Raw genomic sequence first — 21556 nt, forward strand, 5'->3', positions numbered from 1 at the left:
ATACTCGTTCTGCCTGTTTCCAAGTGTCGCTGCCGTCAGGAACGTAACTGCTGGTCAGAGCTGATGCACAGGCCCAGCTTTAGTAGCCAAATAATATTTTATATAATTGAACTAAGATAAATGTGGATGCTTACGTCCTTAGATCCGTATCAGTAAGTCAGTTATTTTGCCAATGGGATGGTGATAAAATGCTATGTTGTGGGTCATTCCTGTGTGGTTTTATGATTGAGCTTCTGACCTCACTTCTGGACTGTGACCTGGAAGTCTGAACCACCTGTAATCCTTTCCTCTCCCAAGGTTCCACTCTGCACATCTACAGGTTGTTATGAATGTCCTTGAGGGATGGATGTGTACAGGGCTTTGTATGTTTAGGTGGGCAATTATATCTTATTGATTAGATCAAAGGCTATTGTGTGTTCTTTCTTGTGACGAACTAAGTTTAAGAGCGTATGCGGCAGCTGGAACACCGAGCCACCACGGAATTAGGATCTATACTTCTGCATGGTGGCAGCCCGCCTCGGGAACTGAATGTGTAGAGGGATTGAGGCCAGGCTCAGAGACAGGCCATTGACATGGGATGGAGCAGAGCGGGTGAGAGGCTTTGCTGACTGAGATGAAGATTTCTATCAGATATCACATATCACAGATATCTACAGTGACAGATCTAGTGCAGGGTAAAAGACAGTATTTTTTATATAATTTTACAACAACAGCTTCTGGTCAGCTTTACCACAGCAGCAGAATGAATCTAGAATATTTATTATATGCATTTTTAAGACCTTGCCTTATATTGAAGAGTTAACGGTATTTTTTTTCCTCACTCAGGTATCAAGACTCAAAAACTCTAGGCCTTAAGCCTCAGCGCCCAGAAATATGATTCCATGAGCACTGAGTAATTCAGAGCAGCAGAAAACTTAGGATTTTTGTTTTGCTTTGCTTTACAATTGTGGGATTCTAACTGAAAACTTGAAATTTCATACTAGAGGACATCAGTATGAAATGCTCTAAATAATGGATACTAAAGCAAAGTGATTATGATATAAAATGAGACCAAGTCTCCCAACAGTAACTTCTCTCTTTAAGAAGGAGAAAAGGATGTAAAAAGGATTACCCTAGCTTATTTTCTGATCAGCATAAGAGATTAATTGAAAGAGAGGCAACAGTGTTTAGGTAAACTGACACCTGACTGACAGAAACTGAGAGCCCCATGCCAGGGTTCACCTTCCCTCCCAGTGAGGGCGTGGATCTGCTTCCTGGAAGTGGGCTGCTTGTGTGTGAATCTGTGTTTCCCTGTGATTCTGAGAGCACATGGACATACCTGCTCGGCTTTGAGGGCATAAAGCTCTTGCTGGAGTTTTTCACTTTCACATGGTTCAACTGTCACTCGAGATGGTTTTTTTGTTCTTGTTGGCAAAAGCAACGGTTCTCTCCCACTTTCTTTAAAGGGAATTTTATCTTCTGTCATTGGTTTTGATTCTTCAGCCAAATCTTCGCTGACTTTAGAAATAGGTCCCTGAGAATCCCTGACCGTCCCCATCACAGGCCCAGCTTGGTAAGGACTCCTCTGCACAGGGCAGACGGATGCATTTTCTGTCCCATTAGCATTAGTGAGGAGTTCTAGCTCTCCACATCTCAATAAAAGCTGTTCCTTCTCCTGCTTTAAGGCTCTGACCTCTTCACTTAGAGAATCAATCGTACCATGTGTCTGCTTTAGTTGTTCAGAAAGACCAGAGACTTTCTCTGAGAGCTCCAACTTCTCTCGCCTGGTCACTTCCAGCTTCTCCATAAGCTCTGTTGTATCTTTTTCTACAACTTCGCCGACTTCCAGCGGCTCCAATGGGAAAGTTCTGTTGGCAGCAAACCCAGAATTCTCCCCCTTCGGTGGCGTGGTCGGACTTCCTCTTTGCGAATGGAGCTCTTCCTCCAGCGCGCTCAGCTTACTTTCATACTGCAAGGCCTGCTTAGCTAGTGTGTCTTCTAAGTCGTCTCTTATCTTGAGAAGACAAGTATACTCCCTCTGTAACTCCTGATAGTTAACTTCAAAGTTCTTCTCAGCAAACGCAAAGGTATTCTTCTGCTTCTCGATCTCTTCGCTTAGATGAAGGCATTGCTGCTGAAGGTCCTCGTTCTCCTTCCTCAGCATCCCTACTTCCTTTTGCCACCTCGGGTCTTCCGACTTGCGTGTGCTGGGATCCTCTTGGTCCAGAGGAGTGTACATTTTCAACATGTCTTCAAGGGCTTTCTTCTCATCTTTAAGAACGCTGTTCTCTGCGTCCAGCTGTGCACATTTTTCTTGAAGGTCATCTCCCTTCTCCTTCAGTTGTCTCTCCAGTTGTTCAGTTTTAAGCTGTAGCCCCTGGACTTCCTGTTCAAGGCTACCTTTTTCCTTCTCTTCTCGTCTGAGGATTTCAATCTCTTTTTGCAGCTCGTTGATCTGAAGATTCATCTCTTCTGATTTTGAGTTAACGAGGTGTTCCTGTAAATCTCTTAGCTTTGAGTTTTCCAGAATTAGCTGATTCTGCCGAGTTATCAGGTTGTCTGTTTCGCACTGCATAGTCTCCATCTTCCTATTCATTTCATTTTGCAAGCCGTCTATCTGCTGCTTGTAGTGGATGCCCAAATTATCTTTAAGCTTCTCAACGTTTATTCGATGTTCGACCTCTAAGTCTTCTTTCAGTTTGGACAGTTCTTCCTCGTGGCTGAAGAGGAGCTGTGTCCTCAGCCTCTCCAACTCTGCTTCTTGGGATTCCGCCATTCTGTCTAGCACGGCATTTTTTTCTTTTTCTAGCATTTCGAGTTTTATTTTGTAATTTGTAATCTCAGCCTCGTGCTTGACCTCGAGCTCCTTTCTGGACTCGGAGGCAGCAACGATCTCAGCTTTTAAGTCTTCCACTGTGCTCAGGGACTTGCGCGCATCGCTCAGTCTGTTTTCCTGTTCTGCTATTGTCTGTCTAGCCTTCTGCACTTGCTCTCGTAAAAACCTGACCTCTTCTAACAGGTCTTCAAACTGACTCTGTAGAGCTGATTTTTCTCCCAGAGCTGCCCCGAGCTCTCCCTTGAGTTTTTCCTTTTGAGCATGAGTATCCTGCAGTCTTACATTGAGTTCGCTTATGGCCGCACTCATCAAGTTTACCTGCTCTTTACTGACTGTAGTGCTTGCGTCTGACTTCAAGGTGTTCTCCAAGTCCCTCTTGTGCTGGGATTTGAGCTCCTCTATCTGAGACATGTGCTGTTTCATTAATTCTTGTTTCATTTGCACTATCTGCTTCCCATACATCTCATCCAGCTCTGCCTGGAGAAGGCTTAGTTTCCGTTGTGTTTCTTGTTCCACCCTTCGCACGGTGCCGGTCCCCAGCTGGCTGTCCTTGAGATTTCTCTTCTGGAGTTCTTCAACTGTCCTCATTAGCTCTTTGATTTCCTCTGAACACTTCCGCTCGTTCTGCTGAGAGTTGACCAGTTCTAGTTTCAGGCTTTTGATCTCCTGATCCTTTTCTGTAACCTGTCCTTGGAGCTGTCCTAGTAATTCATCAGCAGTTGTCACTTTATTCTCTAGCTCAGCAGTTTTTCTCTCTTCTTCTATTACTCTTGTATTCAACTCCTCAATGATTGCCTGCTTTTCCTCTATTTCTTTTGTATTTAAGCTTTCCACTTTTCTGTCTTTTTCCTTCAGAGGGAGAAAAAGAAAGAGAGACAGCATAAAACCTTCTGGTAACTGAAGTCAGGCTATATCATTCCACAAAGAGGAACTGCTGTGCCCACTCCCCAAGCGTTCCCATGTGGATACTGATGACAAGTACAACAGCAGCCCTGACCCTCTTAGGAAAGCTGATGTACTTAGCAGACATGAGTACTGGGTTTTCCCAGCACTGCCAAAACAGAATGAAAAGAAAAACCTCCTGTTAGGCTAACAAGATGGCTCTGGTCACCTGAGGTCAACCTCCAGACAAATAAGTGATAACCCTAATATATTTTAAAACCTACTAAATCTTTGCTAAGCCATTATATCCTCACTTTTTAAAGTTAGCTGAATAATATCCCAATTGTTTAATATTTTGATAGCTAATAGTAATGCTGTACACTTTCTCAAAATGCTAAGAAAAAAAATTACAAATGAGTTCAGGTGACTCCCACTAACTGTAGTGACCCGAAGGAGTTCCAATGACCAGGTAGCTCCATGCAATAGGAGAAGGAAATCTCCTGTAAGTCTGCTCCTATGAGTCTGCCTTAATTTCAATGCTGGGCATTTACGTGACATCTACATCAACTATAGCTACGACATACTGTGCAAGATTACAATTTCAATTCAAACAGAAACTTGAAAACAGAAATTTCCCCCCAGTTGCCATTTGGGGTCAATTATGTAATTCTGGACAACAACTAAGCCCAGACAACGACAGCAAGCACAGTCATTACTGCAGTCACAGCAAAGCAATGAGGTGAGAAGAAGCCTGGGCAGAGTTCTGGATCTGTGGTTTACTGATCTCTGTGAGGAAAAGCTTCAGACTCAGACACTGAGCATGAAATAAAATCTACAGAACTGGTCAGGGCTATTATAAGCAGGTGACTTACATTACAAATGTCCTTGGCAAACATAACTCAAAGGCACTCTGAATGAATGTATAACACTTCCAAAGTCAAAAAATGACAAAGCCCAGACAGAGGAAAGCCATCAGACAAAATACTGGAATGTTCCTCTCAGTACAGCTCAAGAAGAAGACCAAGACCTGAGAACTATGGACCTGAGCTCTGTGTGTGTGTGTGTGTGTGTGTGTGTGTGTGTGTGTGTGTGTGTGTGTGTGTAAGCATGTGGTACCCAGGATAAGGGATTCCAGCCCACAGATACAAGCTTCACTACAATGAGATGCATACACCAGTTCATCTCAATCTGAGGCCATATCATGAGTGCCTAACACCTTCCCTCTGCTCAATAATGAACCCTCTAACTACTACTTGTCTTTTTAACTTCATTTGTTCATGGAAAGAAAATAAAATCCAATGGACATGAAATATATAGTTCCCCATGATAATTACTTATCATTGTAAATTAATAACCTTATATTTGAATTTTTAAGCAGCCTCTTGAACTTGGAACAATCTGAGTTTACATCTACTCTAGCTTAGGACTCAGATGATACCAAAAATAGGTTTTCTGAACTACAAATCAAAACGGATTGTGCTTTTGACTTGCTATGTTATGGAACATATCTGTTACATATAAACACAGGCAGTGTGGTATAAGAGCTCTACCCTGCCAGGCCACATGGGCAGTGTGAATCCAAATACTGGTCTAAGTAGAGACCAAACCACTTTTGAATTTTTATTTCCCATTTGAAAAGTCAATAAAATCAAACCTTTCAGAATGGGCTGTTCTTAGAATTTAAGATTATAAACTATGTGATTCATATTGCCGTCCCTTGCCACAAAGAGCACTGCTTTCCTAAATATGATTCCAAAAAATAGAACATAATGTATATAACCAGTTGCATTTATTTTTCTTAACTAAATCTATAAAATTTTATCTTGTTACAAAGATATTTTCAGAATTCTACTATCACAGCAAAACCAGGAATGCGTCAGATGGAAAAAAAAAGATATCTGAGTTATAAACTCGGCTCTCCTGAGCCTCCAGTTAATGTATGCAGCCCACCTTAAGCACAATAGTGGGCCTTGTTCTCTTAACAACTTTATCAGTGTGAGATTCTCAACTGCTTCTGAAATCAATTATTTTATATATTCAAAGAGTTGGCCTTAATTATAAAATTGTGTAATTCATATGCATAAAAGAGAGAGAAAAATGACTAATTAGAAAGTTGCTACACATTAGCTGACTTCTTACCATTTCCAACATTCTAATTTTCTCTTGTAAAAAAGAAATTTGTGCTTGGACGTCCTCCTCCTTTTTCTGATAATCTTGCAGCTGTTGCTGCAGAGTAAAGATCTGTCGTTTAGCCTGCAGTAAATCTGTTGCAGTTCGACTAAGAGTGCTGTTTTGCAGGGTTTCATTAGCCTGTAACTTGAAAACAGAAAGAAGCATCGCCGTATTAAATCCTGAAGTAACTGTTCGTGAACAGACGTCTGGAGTATTACTCTGCTGACCTCTGTTCCCTACAGAGGTTTGAGATCTTAGCAAACGTGCCGTTATTATGCCTGGACTGACTGAGCCAACAAATTATCTTTCCTATGATAATTCTGAAAAGGCAAATCAAGTGAGAGAAACAAGACTGAGGGTAAAACGCCAGGAGAAGTGGCACAGAAACATACTTCTGGAGTCCGGTAACTTTTTAGAATCTACCTCCAATCCTGTTCAGAGGCCTGATTGTATTTCTGCCACTAAATTCTGTCAGATTTCTATCAACTTACATTAAATTCTTTGGCTTAAGATATTTCAACTTGTTTTGTATCACTTGCTGTCAAATTCTAATCAATGCAATTAGATTCTGTCTTAGTCAGAGTTACTAGATCTAAATGATGAAACACAATGCCAAAACAAGTTGGGGAGGAAAGGGTTTCTTTTCTTCTTTTTTTTAAATTTTTATTAGATATATTTCTTTACTTACATTTCAAATGTTATTCCCCTTCCCGGTTTCATGTCCATAAGGCCCCATTCCCTCCCCCTTCCCCTCCCCCTTCCCCTCCCCCTCCCCCTTCCCCCCTCCCCCATACGGGTATTCCCCCTATACATCCCCCTCATTGCCCCCTCCATATTCCCCTGCACTGGGGGGCCCAACCTTGGCAGGATCAAGGGCTTCCCCTTCCACTGGTACCCAACAAGGCTATTCTCTGCTACATATGCAGTTGGAGCCCTGTGTCAGTCCATGTATAGTCTTTCGGTAGTGGTTTAGTCCCTGGGAGCTCTGGTTGGTTGGCATTGTTGTTCTTATGGGGTTGCAAGCTCCCTCAACTCTTTCAATCCTTCCTCTAATTCCCCCCAAGGGGATCCTACTCTCAGTTCGGTGGTTTGCTGCTAGCATTGACCTGTGTATTGGACATGCTCTGGATGTGTCTCTCAGAAGAGATCTATATCCAGTCCCTTTCAGCATGAATTTTTTAGCTTCATCAATCTTGTCTAGTTTTTGTGGCAGTACATATATATGGGCCACATGTGGGGCAGGCTCTGAATGGCCATGAGGAAAGGGTTTCTTTGCCTTACACTTCCACACTTCCACATCATAGTTCATCATCAAAGGATGTCAGGATTGGAACTCAAACAGGGCAGAAACCTGGAGACAGGAGGTGAGACAGAGGCCATGGAGGGGTGCTGCCTGCTGGCTTGCTCCTCATAGCTTGCTCAGTCTGCTTTCCTACAGAACCAGGATGACCTCCACAGGGATGGCACCACCCACTACAAGCTGGAACCTCCCCCATCAATCACTAATTAAGAAAAGTCCTTACAGCCAACCTGATGAAGGCATTTTCTCAGTTGATTCCCTCCTTTCTGATAACTCTACATTGGGTCAAGTTGATATCAAAGTAGCCAAGATGCATCCCAAGGTAAACATAAAGTAAATGGTAGGTGTAGGTCCAGTCAGGACCTAACTGAAACCGTGTCAGGACTGCACAGATGCTGTGCAATTCCAGAGTAATTCCTACAAAATCCATTCAGTCCGTCTTGGTAAGATTTTTGTAGAACAGCAGGAAACCACTCAAGATATGAATTAAAATTCTTGGTTAATATAACAACCAAATTTACCACTTTTTTTTTTTTTAAGAAGCAAACGGCTTCAGAGTAAGCTTTGGTTTGTTCCGGAAGGTGAAAGGGACATAATTCAGTACAAATACCAACAGGCGTTGTTGGGCCAGCAATACTTACGTGCTGGAACTGAATCTGCAGCTTTTGACTCTGTTCTGTCAACTCTAAAAATTCTATCGTTGTGTCATCCTTTTCTTTTCTGGCTTGCTGCAAGTTAGCAGTGAGCTGAGTGATGATGCCATCTCTTTGTTTAATGGCGGCTTCGAATTCTTGTAACTAAGAAAAACCAGTGAAGACTGAATTAGCTTTTCATCCTTTTTTTTTTTCAAAATAAACTATTCCATAAAAGCTATACTGCCTGTTCAAATTAGACTTATTTCAAAATTAAAGAAGAGAATACATTTGGTTTAGCTTTTTCATATTTTATTGTAGAGGAAGCTTCTCTACACTTGGGAATGCCCCAGTGAATTTCTAGGTAACACCACAGAAACGTTTAAGCCCAGCTTGTTTCTGAAGAGGACGGAAGTGTATTGTCTCTCTTCACCTTGACGTCATCTTTACTTCCCTGCCTAGCAGATGTCACTGTCACCAGAAATTTGGCTTACAATGACTTGGCTGACACTCTTAAAGGGCTTAAGTCACACTTTTTTTTTTTTTTTTTGATGTTTATACCTATTTTCTCTCAAGCAGATTACAGAAAAAAAAGTCTTAAGGGAATGATTTCACTCTAGTGGCTTCGCATGGTTGAATCTTAAAAGCCCACATATTTCAGCTGTGTTTCTGCAATCCTCATTTTAAATAAGCACTATTTATGCTATCTATATACAAGAACAAAAGTTACAAAGTGACCTAAGTCGCCATTCCAGTGCCCCATATTTAAAGAGTATACATACACCCCCATTCCTGTCTCCTAGTTGGGTCTGTAACAGAACAAAGCCACGATGAGCGCACCTGCTTCAGCCCTTCCGTCCCAAAGCTGGCCCTCATTTCTTCCAACTCCTGAGTCAACTCTTCGACCTCATGCTGCTTCTCAGCCAACTCGTTTTCCCCCATCTGAAGACAGGTCTGACTGGACTGAGCTCCTTGTTCAGAATAAGAATCGTCAATGGAAAAATCTTCTTCCTGAATCAATCCAAGATTTTTAATAATTAAGCACTAATGGCATTCTTGAAGGACACGGACAAAATTTAAAATTCCACAGCAAAGTCCATTTTAAAACACTCCGACCTCCTGCAAGTTCATTAGAAGCTGCTCTGTTATTGATGAGATAAACACCTAACAACATAAACAGGATTTCTGCACTTTGTTATAACGTTACAAGAAAAAGGGGATAAGTGGTTTTATACGATGTAAACGGCACACAGGAAGAAGTGCATGCAGAGAAAGCTGTTAGTAAGCTGCCAGTCTTTACACAGTGTAACACATTAGTATCATGAACAGTTTAAATACTGTACCCTTAAGGTATCTGTAGGATTTCCTGGTTTCGTCACAGAATTGCAGCCATTAATCTGTATAAAAACAATTTCTTGATACATTATGATCTTAAACTAAATGTAATTCATACCTGATAACAGTATTTTTGTGCTTTGTGGGATGTGTGTGGGATGAGCTGGTGGAGTGTGTACTGTTGCTGTTTGAGGCAAGGTTTCTCACTGAGCATGAGGACCACAAATTAGGCTACACTTACTGTCCTGCTAGCCTGGATCCTCCTGTCCCTGCCTCCCCAGTGCAGGGACTACAGATACACATTTTCAAAGGTTTTAGGAGGGTGGTAGGAATCCAAGCTCACCCTTGTGTGGCAACCACTCTACTGAGTCATCCCCCTACTCCAGTCTTTTTATGACTTTAAAAAAAAAAAAAACTGCCTTACTGGCAAAACCATATTTAGTGAAAAACTTAAATTTTGTTCAAGCACCTAGAAGACATATAACAATTTCAAATGGATTCATCCCTCAAACACCTGAGTGCTCACAATGCCCCTTCCTCCTCTCCCAATCACCCCTGACTTCCCTCAACGCTGCTTCTCCGTAAGGAGGGTAGGTAACTGGTGGGCTAAGGACGGCTATAGCTCTTGAGTTAGGTAGGTGTAGTCAGAGTTCAATGTCAGATGACTTTCTCAGGCACTCGCCACCTTACTTTTTAAGATAGGGAGTCTCACTGACCTTAAATTCACTGAGTCAGCTAGACTAGCTAGCCCCAAAGCCCGGGGATCCTGCTGTCTTGGTCTCCCCAGCGCTGCGATTGCACACACTAACAACCACACCTGGAACCAAACTCACACCCGTGCAGCGGTCCGCAGACTGATCATCTCCCCAGCCCCTGCAAAGGAGTTTCCATTGCTTCTTTGTCCAGTATTCTCTAAGATCAAAGGCTGCTTTGACAGCCCAGCCAACAGGCTACTATAGTGGACAAGCGCAGTGAAGCAGCCCCCAGTAGAAGGCTCCCAGGTCCACTGTTATCATGTTTTATGACCACAGTTGCTTTGTCTGCCACCAGACAAGCATGCTGAAAGCCAAAGCCCAAGTGTTCAATCATAGAGATGTTTGCACCAGACTAAAGAGTTTCCATGAAGGCTTTAGCACCCCACTTAGCAGTGGTTCCCAAACTGTTTAGGATGTCAGTCTTAGCCATGGCACTGCCTGTCTCCACCAAAGTCAAATAGGAAAAGCCTGTTAGTGTCTGATAGCAAATCCTGACCAAGACATCAGAAACACTGGAGAGCAACTAGAGAAGGAAAGTTCCCAGTTGGGATCAGACACTAATGATGCTCAAACACAGAAAGTGGCATTACATAAAGGTCTCCATCTCCTTCCATGGAACACTTGCTCTCTCAGACACCCCAAAAGGGCTGCAAGTACTAGGGTTGGCCTTGCTTTACTAAGGTGCAGCAACGTCTACATCCTTCCTGACAACTCTGGTGTAAAGTGCACTTTATAAGCTATGCATATGCCTGTGTTGTTTTTTGAGCTTCCTCTTGCCTGGCATAGGGACTCTGACACATCCGTTTTCAGTCTACTGTCTCTGCCACTGACATGTATTCTCACAGGCAACAAAGAGTTGTATCTTGTTTGTTTTCTCAGCCACCCATTGTGTCTTTTAGTTGGAAAATCGACACCTAGTGCTATTATTGAGAACACGCTGCTGCTTCTTGTAGCTGTGCCCACGGATTTCTGGTTGTTTCACGTTTTCCTTTGGTTTTGCCCTCACACACATTAGGTTTGCTTATTTACAGACAGACGTAAGGCTTTTACCTACTTTTCCTCAGTCCATCCGCTCCTCCTGTGCCTCTCGCCTGACATCCTGTGAGGCTCTCTTTCGCCGTCTACATGCGGCATTTTACATCACTAGTTTGGTTGACAGGACTAGCTTTACTCTGTACTTATCTTAAAAAGCTTCCATTTCTCCTATTCTAAAAGATAACTTTCTGGTACAGTATTTTTGAATGGTAATTTTTAGAATATGTGATTTTAAACCCATACTTACCACAGAGGAAATCTCACACAGTATGATTCAGATACACATTGAGTTACTCATTATTGGTTATTTTCCTGCTCAGTCTACAAGTAATGATAGTCTTAGCTCTAAAGTACAATAAACTTGTTAAGGGCTACCCATATTACTATTATAAGATTTGCTTTGTTAGCTTAAGCATTAATGGTTCTCTTTACTATTAGCAATCTCAACACATTGAAACTTATGAAATATACTAATTTGCTGACACATTTACAGCAAAAACCTGGCTGTCATGTGCTCTAGCTCTGGAGTAAAGAAACGGTGATGGTATCTAAAAGACTAGGACAAAAGGACACACACTTACCACAGCACATAAGTGATGCACACTTACCACAGCACATAAGGAAGACACGTCATAGAAAGGTCATATCCACCTAAAAGTTTCTTACCTAAAGTCACTACCACAGCAATAGTGCCAATAAACGTGTCCAAATAGTTAACATAAATCTACACATTTGTGAAAAGCTTTACCCAAAAGAGAACATTAGAACATTTTGCTGTGCTAAATAAGACTACTTCATAGTGGTCTTACATCCAGAAACCACCCAGAGTCCCTATGTATTTATTTAAAGATAAAACTATTGACATTAATCTTACCTCAGAGCTACACTCATCGGCAGTGGTAGAAATTTCACTTTCAGGCTAAAATAAAAGGAGAAACAATTTGCAATTTTTACCATATTTTGCAAAAAGCAATCTTTTCTATATTTTACTTATACTAAGCAACTACTTTTGGTAACATACTGAAAACTACTACATAAAATGCTACTAAAACCATGTAGGATGCTAGCAAAACATAATAGAAATTATTCAGATCTTTAAATTTTCACTTATGAATTAGTGCCTGGACAGTAACTTCTTCTCTATAAAAAAAAAAAAAAATCAAGAGGACACGTTCTTATGCATAGTACCTACTCTTTGTAAGCCAAAAGCACCAAGGTTTGATTTCTCTAAACTTTATAACTCATAAATAAAACAGTCCTAAATGCTAGCATCAGGGTCTCATTTCTTCAAAAGTATAATAAGATCTTGATGCTAAAAGTAATTCCTTGAAAACAAATAACATCCTTTGTTGTTATACTGATCTTACAGCTTAAAAGCATTCATTCGAAAACATTTGCTCGAGGCTAGAGAACTGGCTCTTGCCAAGGAGGGGTCAGCACCCATGGGGCCTACACTAGCTGTAACTCCCTTCTAAAGGATCTGGTGCTCTCTTCTGGTCTCCGTACCCACTGCATACCTGGGAGTCAAGCACAAACCCCTATAGCCAAAATAACCATACTTATAAAAATTAAACACTTTTACTTTAATTCAGAATTTGGGCACAAGATCAGTGGCATTCAAAGCTTCTCTCAAGTGCCAAATACAATAAAGAAATAAATCCTCATTTTCTCATTCCAAAAGTGCTTTTACTGTCACGCCCACCCACAAGTATACATGTGTACGTGTGTACACACACACACACACACACACACACATCTCTAACCTGAAACTCAGAGAGTTTATAAATATTAAGTATTACTTTTTTATTCCTCATCTGTTCCTATGGAAATATTATTTAACATTTAAGATTGTATTCGGCAATGGCCTTCCTAAGTAGAAATAATTACTCAGAAAAAGAAATAATTCTGTCTCTACTCTTCAATTCTGCAACAGTGGTTCCTAATTCAAAAGGCTCTGATTGCTTGCTTGACCAACTGATGTGTTATTGTGTATGCATATGTGATTGTTTATGCATGTGTAACTGTGTGCATGTATGTGTGCACATGTGTGACTATGTACATGTGTGCACACACGTAGAGGACTCATGACAAAAACATTAGCTGAGTGATAGGGACATACTTCCATGGCAAAGTGTTGGTGGAGCATTCACAAGGTCCTGGATTTGAACCCCAGCATTGCAAAATGCATGATTAAACACATAAAACCAGTCGATGATTCCAGAGTGGAACCTCCATTATCTGATAAAGTACATCTGCAAAAAGCCCAAAATATACAATATGACACATGCCAGCCAAGCAAAATACTGGGAGGAAACAGAGTGTTCCTCTCCAAACAGCACAGTGCTGCTGTTCTCAGCATGAAAACTGTACTACGTTTATTTACTTAATGTGTGCGCTACACAGCAAGGAGGTCACATGACAAAGTTAACCACATGGGTCCTGGGAATAGAGCTCAAGTCATCAGGTTTGACAAGCAAGTGACTTTCTATTTATTTATTCCCTGTTTTTATTCTTTTGGTCTTTTTTCCTTCTTCTTTTTCTTTCAAGGCAGGGTCTTGACAGACGGAACCTGCAATGGTGGAAATGGTGGGACAGGCGGAACCCGCAATGGTGGGACAGACAGAACCCGCAAGGGTGGGACAGACGGAACCTGCAATGGTGGGACAGGCAGAACCTGCCATGCTGGGACAGACGGAACCTGCAATGGTGGGACAGGCAGAACCTGCAATGGTAGAAATGGTGGGACAGGCAGAACCTGCAATGGTGGGACAGGCGGAACCTGCAATGGTGGAAATGGTGGGACAGGCGGAACCTGCAATAGTGGGACAGGCAGAACCTGCAATGGTGGGACAGGCGGAACCTGCCATGGTGGGACAGGCAGAACCTGCAATGGTGGGACAGACAGAACCTGCAATGGTGGGACAGGCAGAACCTGCAATGGTGGGACAGGCAGAACCTGCAATGGTGGGAGACAGAACCTGCAATGGTGGGACAGACAGAACCTGCGATGGTGGAAATGGTGGAACAGACAGAGCTGTAATCATAGAGTAACTCCTGTTCCTCTTCTCTGCACTGTGAGTGCTCCACAAAGGTTTGCTGAATGAAGCTCACAGGGCTCACTCAGAGGTCATTAAATCTAGGTCTAGATGTCACCACATGGCTGAGACCCGTGAGAAGGAGCAAAGCATCATTGAGCTGCAGCGTGCTCATGTGCCCATGTCCAGTGTCACGTGATGCTCCACGGTAGGTCATGCTGAAACTGAAGTACTTACATCAGCTGCGAAGACCTGGCCGTGCTTTGCTTTTTCTGCACTGGAGGAATCAGGACTCCCAGCTGAGTCGGCCCTCTGAGAGCTTTCCGAGCAGATCTCAGCGCTCTGCTGATCGGTATGTAAGCTTGAATCTTGTTTAGAACTCGGAGTTCTTTTCTTCTTCTGCTTCTTTGGAATGTCCCCATCGCACTGGGCTTTTCTTTGTCGAAACCGAGCAAGCTACAGGGGAAAAACAAAGTGGCGTTATCCTCATCTAAGGGTTTTTGAGCATTATTAAAGCTGAATCACTTTATTAAAACCTCAAACTATCACTAAGAACGAATGACAAACAGGGCAGGCAGCCTATCCTGCCACACTGCAAAGACCCTGGTGTAAGAGAGGAAGATGTCTGCAAGAGAACATCAGCTCAGAGTCAGGAGCTGGTGGGCGAGACGCTCTGCTGCCCACTCTGAGCGTGATCTGCGGGTTCAAACATCTGAAAGCACAACACACGCAGAGCTCAAACGCACCCTTCATGGACTTTCTGAAGATAACTAGCTCACTGCGGTTCTAGCCTTATGTATAAAGGAGGAATGGGAACAATGTACAGGCCAGAGGGAAGCCTCCTAGACCGCCATGGTTAGACTACAGACGCCACATCACTGCACCGTTCTTACCTAAATTTATTTTTAAAAGACATGTTTAATCCTGGGCACATCTTGCTATAAACTAAAGGCCAATACCACTGTGATTTCTTTTTTCTTCTTAAGTAGTCAACAAAAATTAAAACAAAGATGTATCTATCATTAAAATGTTAAGACACTGATGAAAGTTACAAGAGAAAAGGACACGAATCAAAACATATAATTCAAGAGCAACAAACACTTTCAGCCATCATGGGAAGAAAGGTAAAAGTTTTCTTTATTATTATACAATGCGTTTAGCACCTGGCCAGGACATACGTGAGATATCATCACCTAGTCAGAATTATCATTCCATACATACACAATGCTGGGTAAACTATGGTTAATGCTTATTAAAATTATTACTGCGAACCGTTATTGCTAATGGTGATACTTATCACACAGTAGAGGGTATAAAACAGTATCACCATATAGTCATTATAAAAAGAAAGCCATCTACATCTCTTCTTACTAGAGACGAAGCAGGCCTCAGGCTTCCACCATGAACAGTCATATGCAGCTCGAATTTTAATAACAGGATACTCACAGCCATAGGTAAATTTTGAAAAACAAAAAATGTACATCAATTTAACCACAACTTAAACTACAGATGTTTTTTCCTAAATTTAATTTCTTTTTATGTGTACTTGTGTGTGTGTGTGTGTGTGTGTGTGTGTGTGTGTGCGTGTGTCTATGTGTGTATGTGGTGCCTGTGTCTGTCTGTGTGTCTGTGTGTGTGTGGGTGTGTGTGTGTTTGTGTGTGTGTCTGTGGGGGGGGTTCTGTGTCTGTGTGTGTGTCTCTGTGTGTGTGCGTGTGTGTGTGTGTGTGTGTCTGTGTTTGTGTGTGTGTGGTGCCTGTGTCTCTGTGTGTGTGTCTGTGTGTGTGTGTCTGTGTGTGTGTGTCTGTGTATCTCTGTGTGTGTGTCTGTATGTCTGTATGTGTGTCTGTGCGTGTGTGTGTGGTGCCTGTGTCTGTGTGTGTGTGTCTGTGTATCTCTGTGTGTGTGTCTGGTTGTCTGTATGTGTGTCTGTGCGTGTGTGTGTGGTGCCTGTGTCTGTGTGTGTTTGTGTGTGTGTGTGTGTGTGTGTGTGTGTGGTGCCTGTGTCTGTGTGTGTTTGTGTGTGTCTGTGTGTATGGTACCTGTGTCTGTGTGTGTTTGTGTGTGTCTGTGTCTGTGTGTGTGTGTGTGGTGCCTGTGTCTGTGTGTGTGTGTGGTGCCTGTGTCTGTGTGTCTGTGTCTGTGTGTGTGTGTGGTGCCTGTGTCTGTGTATGTGCATATGTGTGTGTGTGTGGAGCTTGTGTCTGTGTGTGTTTGTGTGTATCTGTGTGTGTGTGTGTGGTGCCTATGTGTGTGTGTGGTGCCTGTGTCTGTGTATGTGCGTGTGTGTGTGTGTGTGTGTGTGTGGTGCCTGTGTCTGTGTGTGTTTGTGTGTGTGTGTGTGTGTGTGTGTGGTGCCTGTGTCTGTGTGTGTTTGTGTGTGTCTGTGTGTGTGTGTGTGTGTGTGTGTGTGGTGCCTGTGTCTGTGTGTCTGTGTCTGTGTGTCTGTGTCTGTGTCTGTGTGTGCATGCATGTGCACGTGCACGTGTATGTGCTTGAATGAGTATGTACACAGGAATCAGAGGTCGACTTCAGGTGCCATGCCTATCACTCTGCACTGAAGCGGTCACTCGTAGTTACTGATTGCAGTAGACTGGCCAGCAAGTTCCCAGCATCCTCCTGTCTTTACCTGTGTCTCCCCACCATACCCCACTGTGCTGAAATTATACATTCTCACCACCACAGCTGGCTTTTTACATAATGTTGGGGACCCAAACTTTGCTTACATAAGCAAGTACTTTACATCATGAGCCATCTCCCAGCCTAAATTTTTTTAATAAAATTTCTTTCATATGAAAAAGATACTAACCAACACTTCTTAAATTTGAGCTCTTTAATCATTCTAAGGAAAACCAAAAGTAAAGCCTAGAGCTTTTGAAAAAAAATTATACTAATACTATTACTGTAACTATTAACCACATTAATTAAAAAGATATCTTAAAAGTTACTATATAATATGCTAAGGCATTGTTACTCATGATGCTAATATCAATATCTATCAAAATATGTGACAGACTATGAATAAATATAGCATTTTAAAACTTTATCAACTGTAAAATAATATACACAGGGAGGCTCTATTTTTTTGAAGAAATTAATCCAGCAATCACACATAGCAGCTTCTAATGCTATATAACATAAAGATACACCACAGTAAGGGTTTTCCCGAGTCATTTAGCGACTCTTCAGTTATTCTGATTCACGTCTGCCTGAAGAACAGGTGCGGGCCCACTCAGCTGCCTCTTTGTCCATTATTAAGCTGCTGAAATGCATATAAAGTACTCTGTAGGGCAGACTTGCTCTCAAAAATAAACTGACTGGATTATTATTCAGACACTGTCCATATATAGAATCAAGAGTTCAGATTCATCCTTTAGAATGAAAGGATCCCTCAGAGAGAATGCAATGCCAAAAATATTGGGAATGGCATTCTCAAAACTACACCTCAGAAGCTGCCGTAATACCATTTTGTTTCAAACTTCAATTATTTACTGCATACAAATCACTTATATCTAGCGTTTACTCAGATGTGTACGTACATGGAGAACTGAAACACTGACCACAGAATTACAGAAAGGCTGACTGAGAAGCAGAGGCAACAGCATGCACCACTAAATCCAATGGACGAGACACACATGGGCATGCGCAAGGAGAAAGGCATAAAATTACAGAGACATTGTCTTCGGTCTGTTTTTACTTGACTCTATAAGGTCATAATTTCCTTTGATTACCTACATAGAAGACTCCCGAGGGCAAGGACTTTAGTTCCAGTGCTCTATGTTCAGCACCCACACACTGAGCACCAAGTATTTGTTGAATAAAAGAAGGAAGACGTCACTTAGGGAAGACACTGCTAAGCATTAATTCTAACCTCTTGATAGCTTAAATTACATAACACAAAGCACGTCCAACTCTACAAGTCCCAGGGCCTCAGATTTGCAATTAAATATTCTAGTTATTCAATAAGCTAATGAAAAACATAAAACGACCCTTCAACTATAATCTTCTACTTCTCTTAAGAAAAAATTCAAATTCTGAGAAAAACAATATATGCAACAGCTTTCTGGCAAGAACTGTATTATTTAAAAAAAATTATAGACCTTGAAAGAGCAATTCTCAAGTTCACATACAAAAACAAAAAACCCAGGAGAGCCAAATGGTCCTGAACAATAAAAGAACTTCAGAAGGAATCACCATCCTTGACTTCAAGTTGTACTACAGAGTAATAGTGATTGAAAAGTGCATGGTATGGATACAGAAGCACACAGGTTGATCAATGGAATAGATCAAAGTACCAAAATTAAATCCACACACCTATGGATACTTGATTTTTGATAAAGAAGCCAAAACCATAAAATAGAAAAAGAAAGCACCTTCTAAAATGGTGCTAGTCTAACTGGATATCTACATGTGGAAGAATACAAATAAATCTATATTCATCACCCTGAATAAAACTCAAGTCCAAATGGATCAAAGACCTCAACATAAAACCAGATACACTGAATCTCATAGGAGGGACAGTATGAAATAGCCTTGAATGCATTGGGACAGGAGACAATTTCCTGAACAGAACACCAATGGCCCAGACTCTAAGATCAACAGTTGATAAATGGGATACCTCATGAAACTCAAACTTTCTGTAAGGCAAAGGATGCTGTCAATAGAACAAAAAGACATATCCAACAGAGAGCTAATATTCCAAATTTATAAAGAACTCAAGAAGTTAGACATCAGAACCCCAAATAACCCAATTTAAAAATGGGGTACAGAGCTAAAGAGAATTCTTAACAGAGGAATCTCAAATGGCCGAAAAACTATTAAAGAAATGTTCAAAGTTTTTAGTCATCAGAGAAATGTAAATCAAAACAACTCTGAGATTCCACCTCACACCTATGAGAATGGCTAAGATCAAAAACTCAAGAAATAGAGCGTGTAGGCATGGATTTGTAGCAAAGGGAATACTCCTCCATTGCTGGTAGGAGGGCAAACTTGTACTACCACTTTGGAAATCAATTTGGTGGTTTCTCAGAAAACTGGAAATGGTTCTAACTCAAGACACAGCTATACCACTCCTGGGCGTACACCCAAAAGATGATCCCACATCCCACAAAGTCACTTGCTGAGCTGTGTGCACAGCAGCTTCACTCACAATAGCTAGAAACTGGAAACAACCTAGATGTCCCTCAGCTGAAGAATGGATACAGAAAATGTGCATCTATACACTGGAATATGACTTAGCTATTAAAAACAAAGACATCATGAATTTTGCAAGCAAATGAAGGGAACTTGAGAATATCATCCAGAGTGAGGTAAAAGTGTCCCAAAAGAACATGCATGGTAATGTACTCACTTATAAGTAGATATCAGCCATAAGATACAGGTACCGTGTTACACTCCATAGACCCAAAGAAGCTAAACAAAAAGGAAGGCACAGCAAGGATGCTTAAATCTCACTTTGAAGGTGGAATAAAATAATCATAGGGGGCAGATGGGGGGAGGGAACTGGGAGGGAGAGGAGATGAAGAGAAGAATGGAGGATTCAGGATCAGGTGTGGGGAGGGACAGGAGAGATGGCCATATGGCCATGAGAATGAATGGAAATCTGCAATAGACGGAAGTGGGGAGGTGGGGGACATCTCCAAGATGAGACAGAGACCTGGGATAAGGGAAGTGCCAAAAAATCAATGGGGGTAACCTCAGCTGTGGTTCATAGCACTGAGGATATGGAACCCACAGAGGCCACCTCCTGTAGCAAGGCAGGAACTCCAGTGGAGCAACAGGGGAACCAACCCACCCAAAAACTTTTGACCTCAAATTTATCCTGTCTACAAAAAATGCTGGCACAGGGAATGGAGCAGAGATTGGGGAAATAGCCAACCAATGACAGATCCAACTTGAGACCCATCTCATGGGCAAGCACCAATCCTTGACACTATTAATAATACTCTGTTGTGCTTGCAGACAGAAGCCTAGCATGGCTGTCCTCTGAAAGGCTCCATCCAGCAGCTGACTCAGGACAGATGCAGACACCCACAGCCAAACAGTAGATGGAACTTGGGGACTCTTATGGAAGAATAGGAGGAAGAGGAAAGGAACTCCACAGGAAGACCAACAGAGTCAATTAAGTGGACCCTTGGGGCTCTCAGAATCTGAACCACCAACCAAAGAACATACACAGGCTGGACCTTAGGCCTCCCTGCACATATCTAGCTGATGTGCAGCTTGGTTTTCATGTGGGTTACAAACAATTGGAATGGGGGCTATCCCAAAAGCTGTTACATGTATGTGGGATATGTTCTTCTAGCTGGGCTGCCTCATCCCCCTCAGTAGGGGGAGGATGTGCCTAGCCTGACAGAGACTTGATGTGCCAGGGTGAGGGGATACCCAGGCTCCCACCCACCTACTCAGAGAAGGGGAATGGGAGATGGAGGAAGGATTGTAGGAATGGTTGATTAGGAGAGCGGCAGTGAGCAGGATTGAAAGTGAGTAAGTAAAAGTAAATAATTTAATCAAACTTCAAAAATTAAAAAAAACAAGATCATTTTATATATTCAATGTCTTTTGGCTATTTAAGGTATTTTAATTTTATACCTGAAAATGGTAAGTTGACAGGAAAAAAAAAAAACCTACTCAATTGGGTAACCACCTGACTGAAGTGATACACTTTAACTTACTGAGAAAACATTTATTCTAAAACATGCTGGAAACTCAGACACCAGCCATCTGTGTTTGCCATTTGGAAGCCAATTATAAAAATGTTAACATATGTAGTCACAGAAATAGTTGCAAGATTTTCTGGAAAGATACTGTGTCCATATACATTTGTCTTTCGAAACTGGTTCAGATTCCAAGCAAATATTACTCTAACCAGAACAAGAAGAAAAGACTAAACAGTCATGCATTCCTAAACTCAAGAATTATAATATCATAAATAATCATTACTAGAAAAAAAGAATTTTCAGAACATCCTGACATATGAAAATATGCTAACTTCTATAGTGTCATTTTAAAAAAAAAAGACTACTTAAAATCTGATTAGCTTTACCAAGCTTTACTAGACACTAGTCAAAATATATTTCCTAACATTGAGACCTTTTAATCCAGGCCAGACTGTTACTTCATCAAACTGTAAAAATTAAATGAGATAAAAGTTTGAGCATGATTTCTTAAACATAAGAGTTCTATATAGAAGGAAGTAGTATAGGGATTTCTCTGACCCTGATTTTCTCAAAGGCTTTCCAGAAGAGATAAGGCTGCTCAGTATTAAACATATGAAGGCTAAAACTTGGCATGTCTCAGGTAGTTAATACAAAGTTCATTTTTTAATAAATGTGTTGGCTATCATGTAGCCACTCTTACGCTAAGCCAGAGAATACACCGTGACACAGAACACACGTGAAAAATAAAAACCTGGTCTGATGAGCTGCAATGCAGTTGGAAAAATAAACACACAAATGCAGAATCATAAATAATCATTACCAGAAAATTAAATTTTATTTAAGCAATAAAACATGGTTTTAGATTTTTCTTTTAAATATAGGTTTTGAAAGCCTGAAACATCAGGGTTTGATTTGAATGAGGACATGGGGAGAGATCA

General features: G+C 41.5%; 1 protein-coding gene across 14 annotated transcripts in view; it reads right to left on the reverse strand.

The window, feature by feature from the left end:
• Positions 1-21556, reverse strand: part of Akap9 (A-kinase anchoring protein 9) — a 135872-nt gene that overhangs the window by 101910 nt on the left and 12406 nt on the right. For 8 of the 14 annotated variants that reach the window (XM_087655913.1, XM_087655912.1, XM_087655906.1 and 5 more), the window contains exons 2-8: positions 14199-14417; positions 11801-11845; positions 9145-9198; positions 8642-8812; positions 7811-7966; positions 5837-6013; positions 1319-3664 (exon numbers count right to left, since the gene is read on the reverse strand). In XM_087655913.1, the coding sequence (XP_087512039.1) occupies positions 1319-3664; positions 5837-6013; positions 7811-7966; positions 8642-8812; positions 9145-9198; positions 11801-11845; positions 14199-14417 (3168 nt within the window). The remainder of the gene's footprint in view (positions 1-1318; positions 3665-5836; positions 6014-7810; positions 7967-8641; positions 8813-9144; positions 9199-11800; positions 11846-14198; positions 14418-21556) is intronic. The other 6 variants (NM_001037093.2, XM_087655915.1, XM_087655914.1 and 3 more) reach the window with 1 other exon arrangement.

Source organism: Rattus norvegicus, chromosome 4 (genome assembly GCF_021556685.1).
Source record: "Rattus norvegicus strain SHRSP/BbbUtx chromosome 4, alternate assembly SHRSP_T2T, whole genome shotgun sequence".
NCBI classification, from domain to species: Eukaryota; Metazoa; Chordata; class Mammalia; order Rodentia; family Muridae; genus Rattus; species Rattus norvegicus.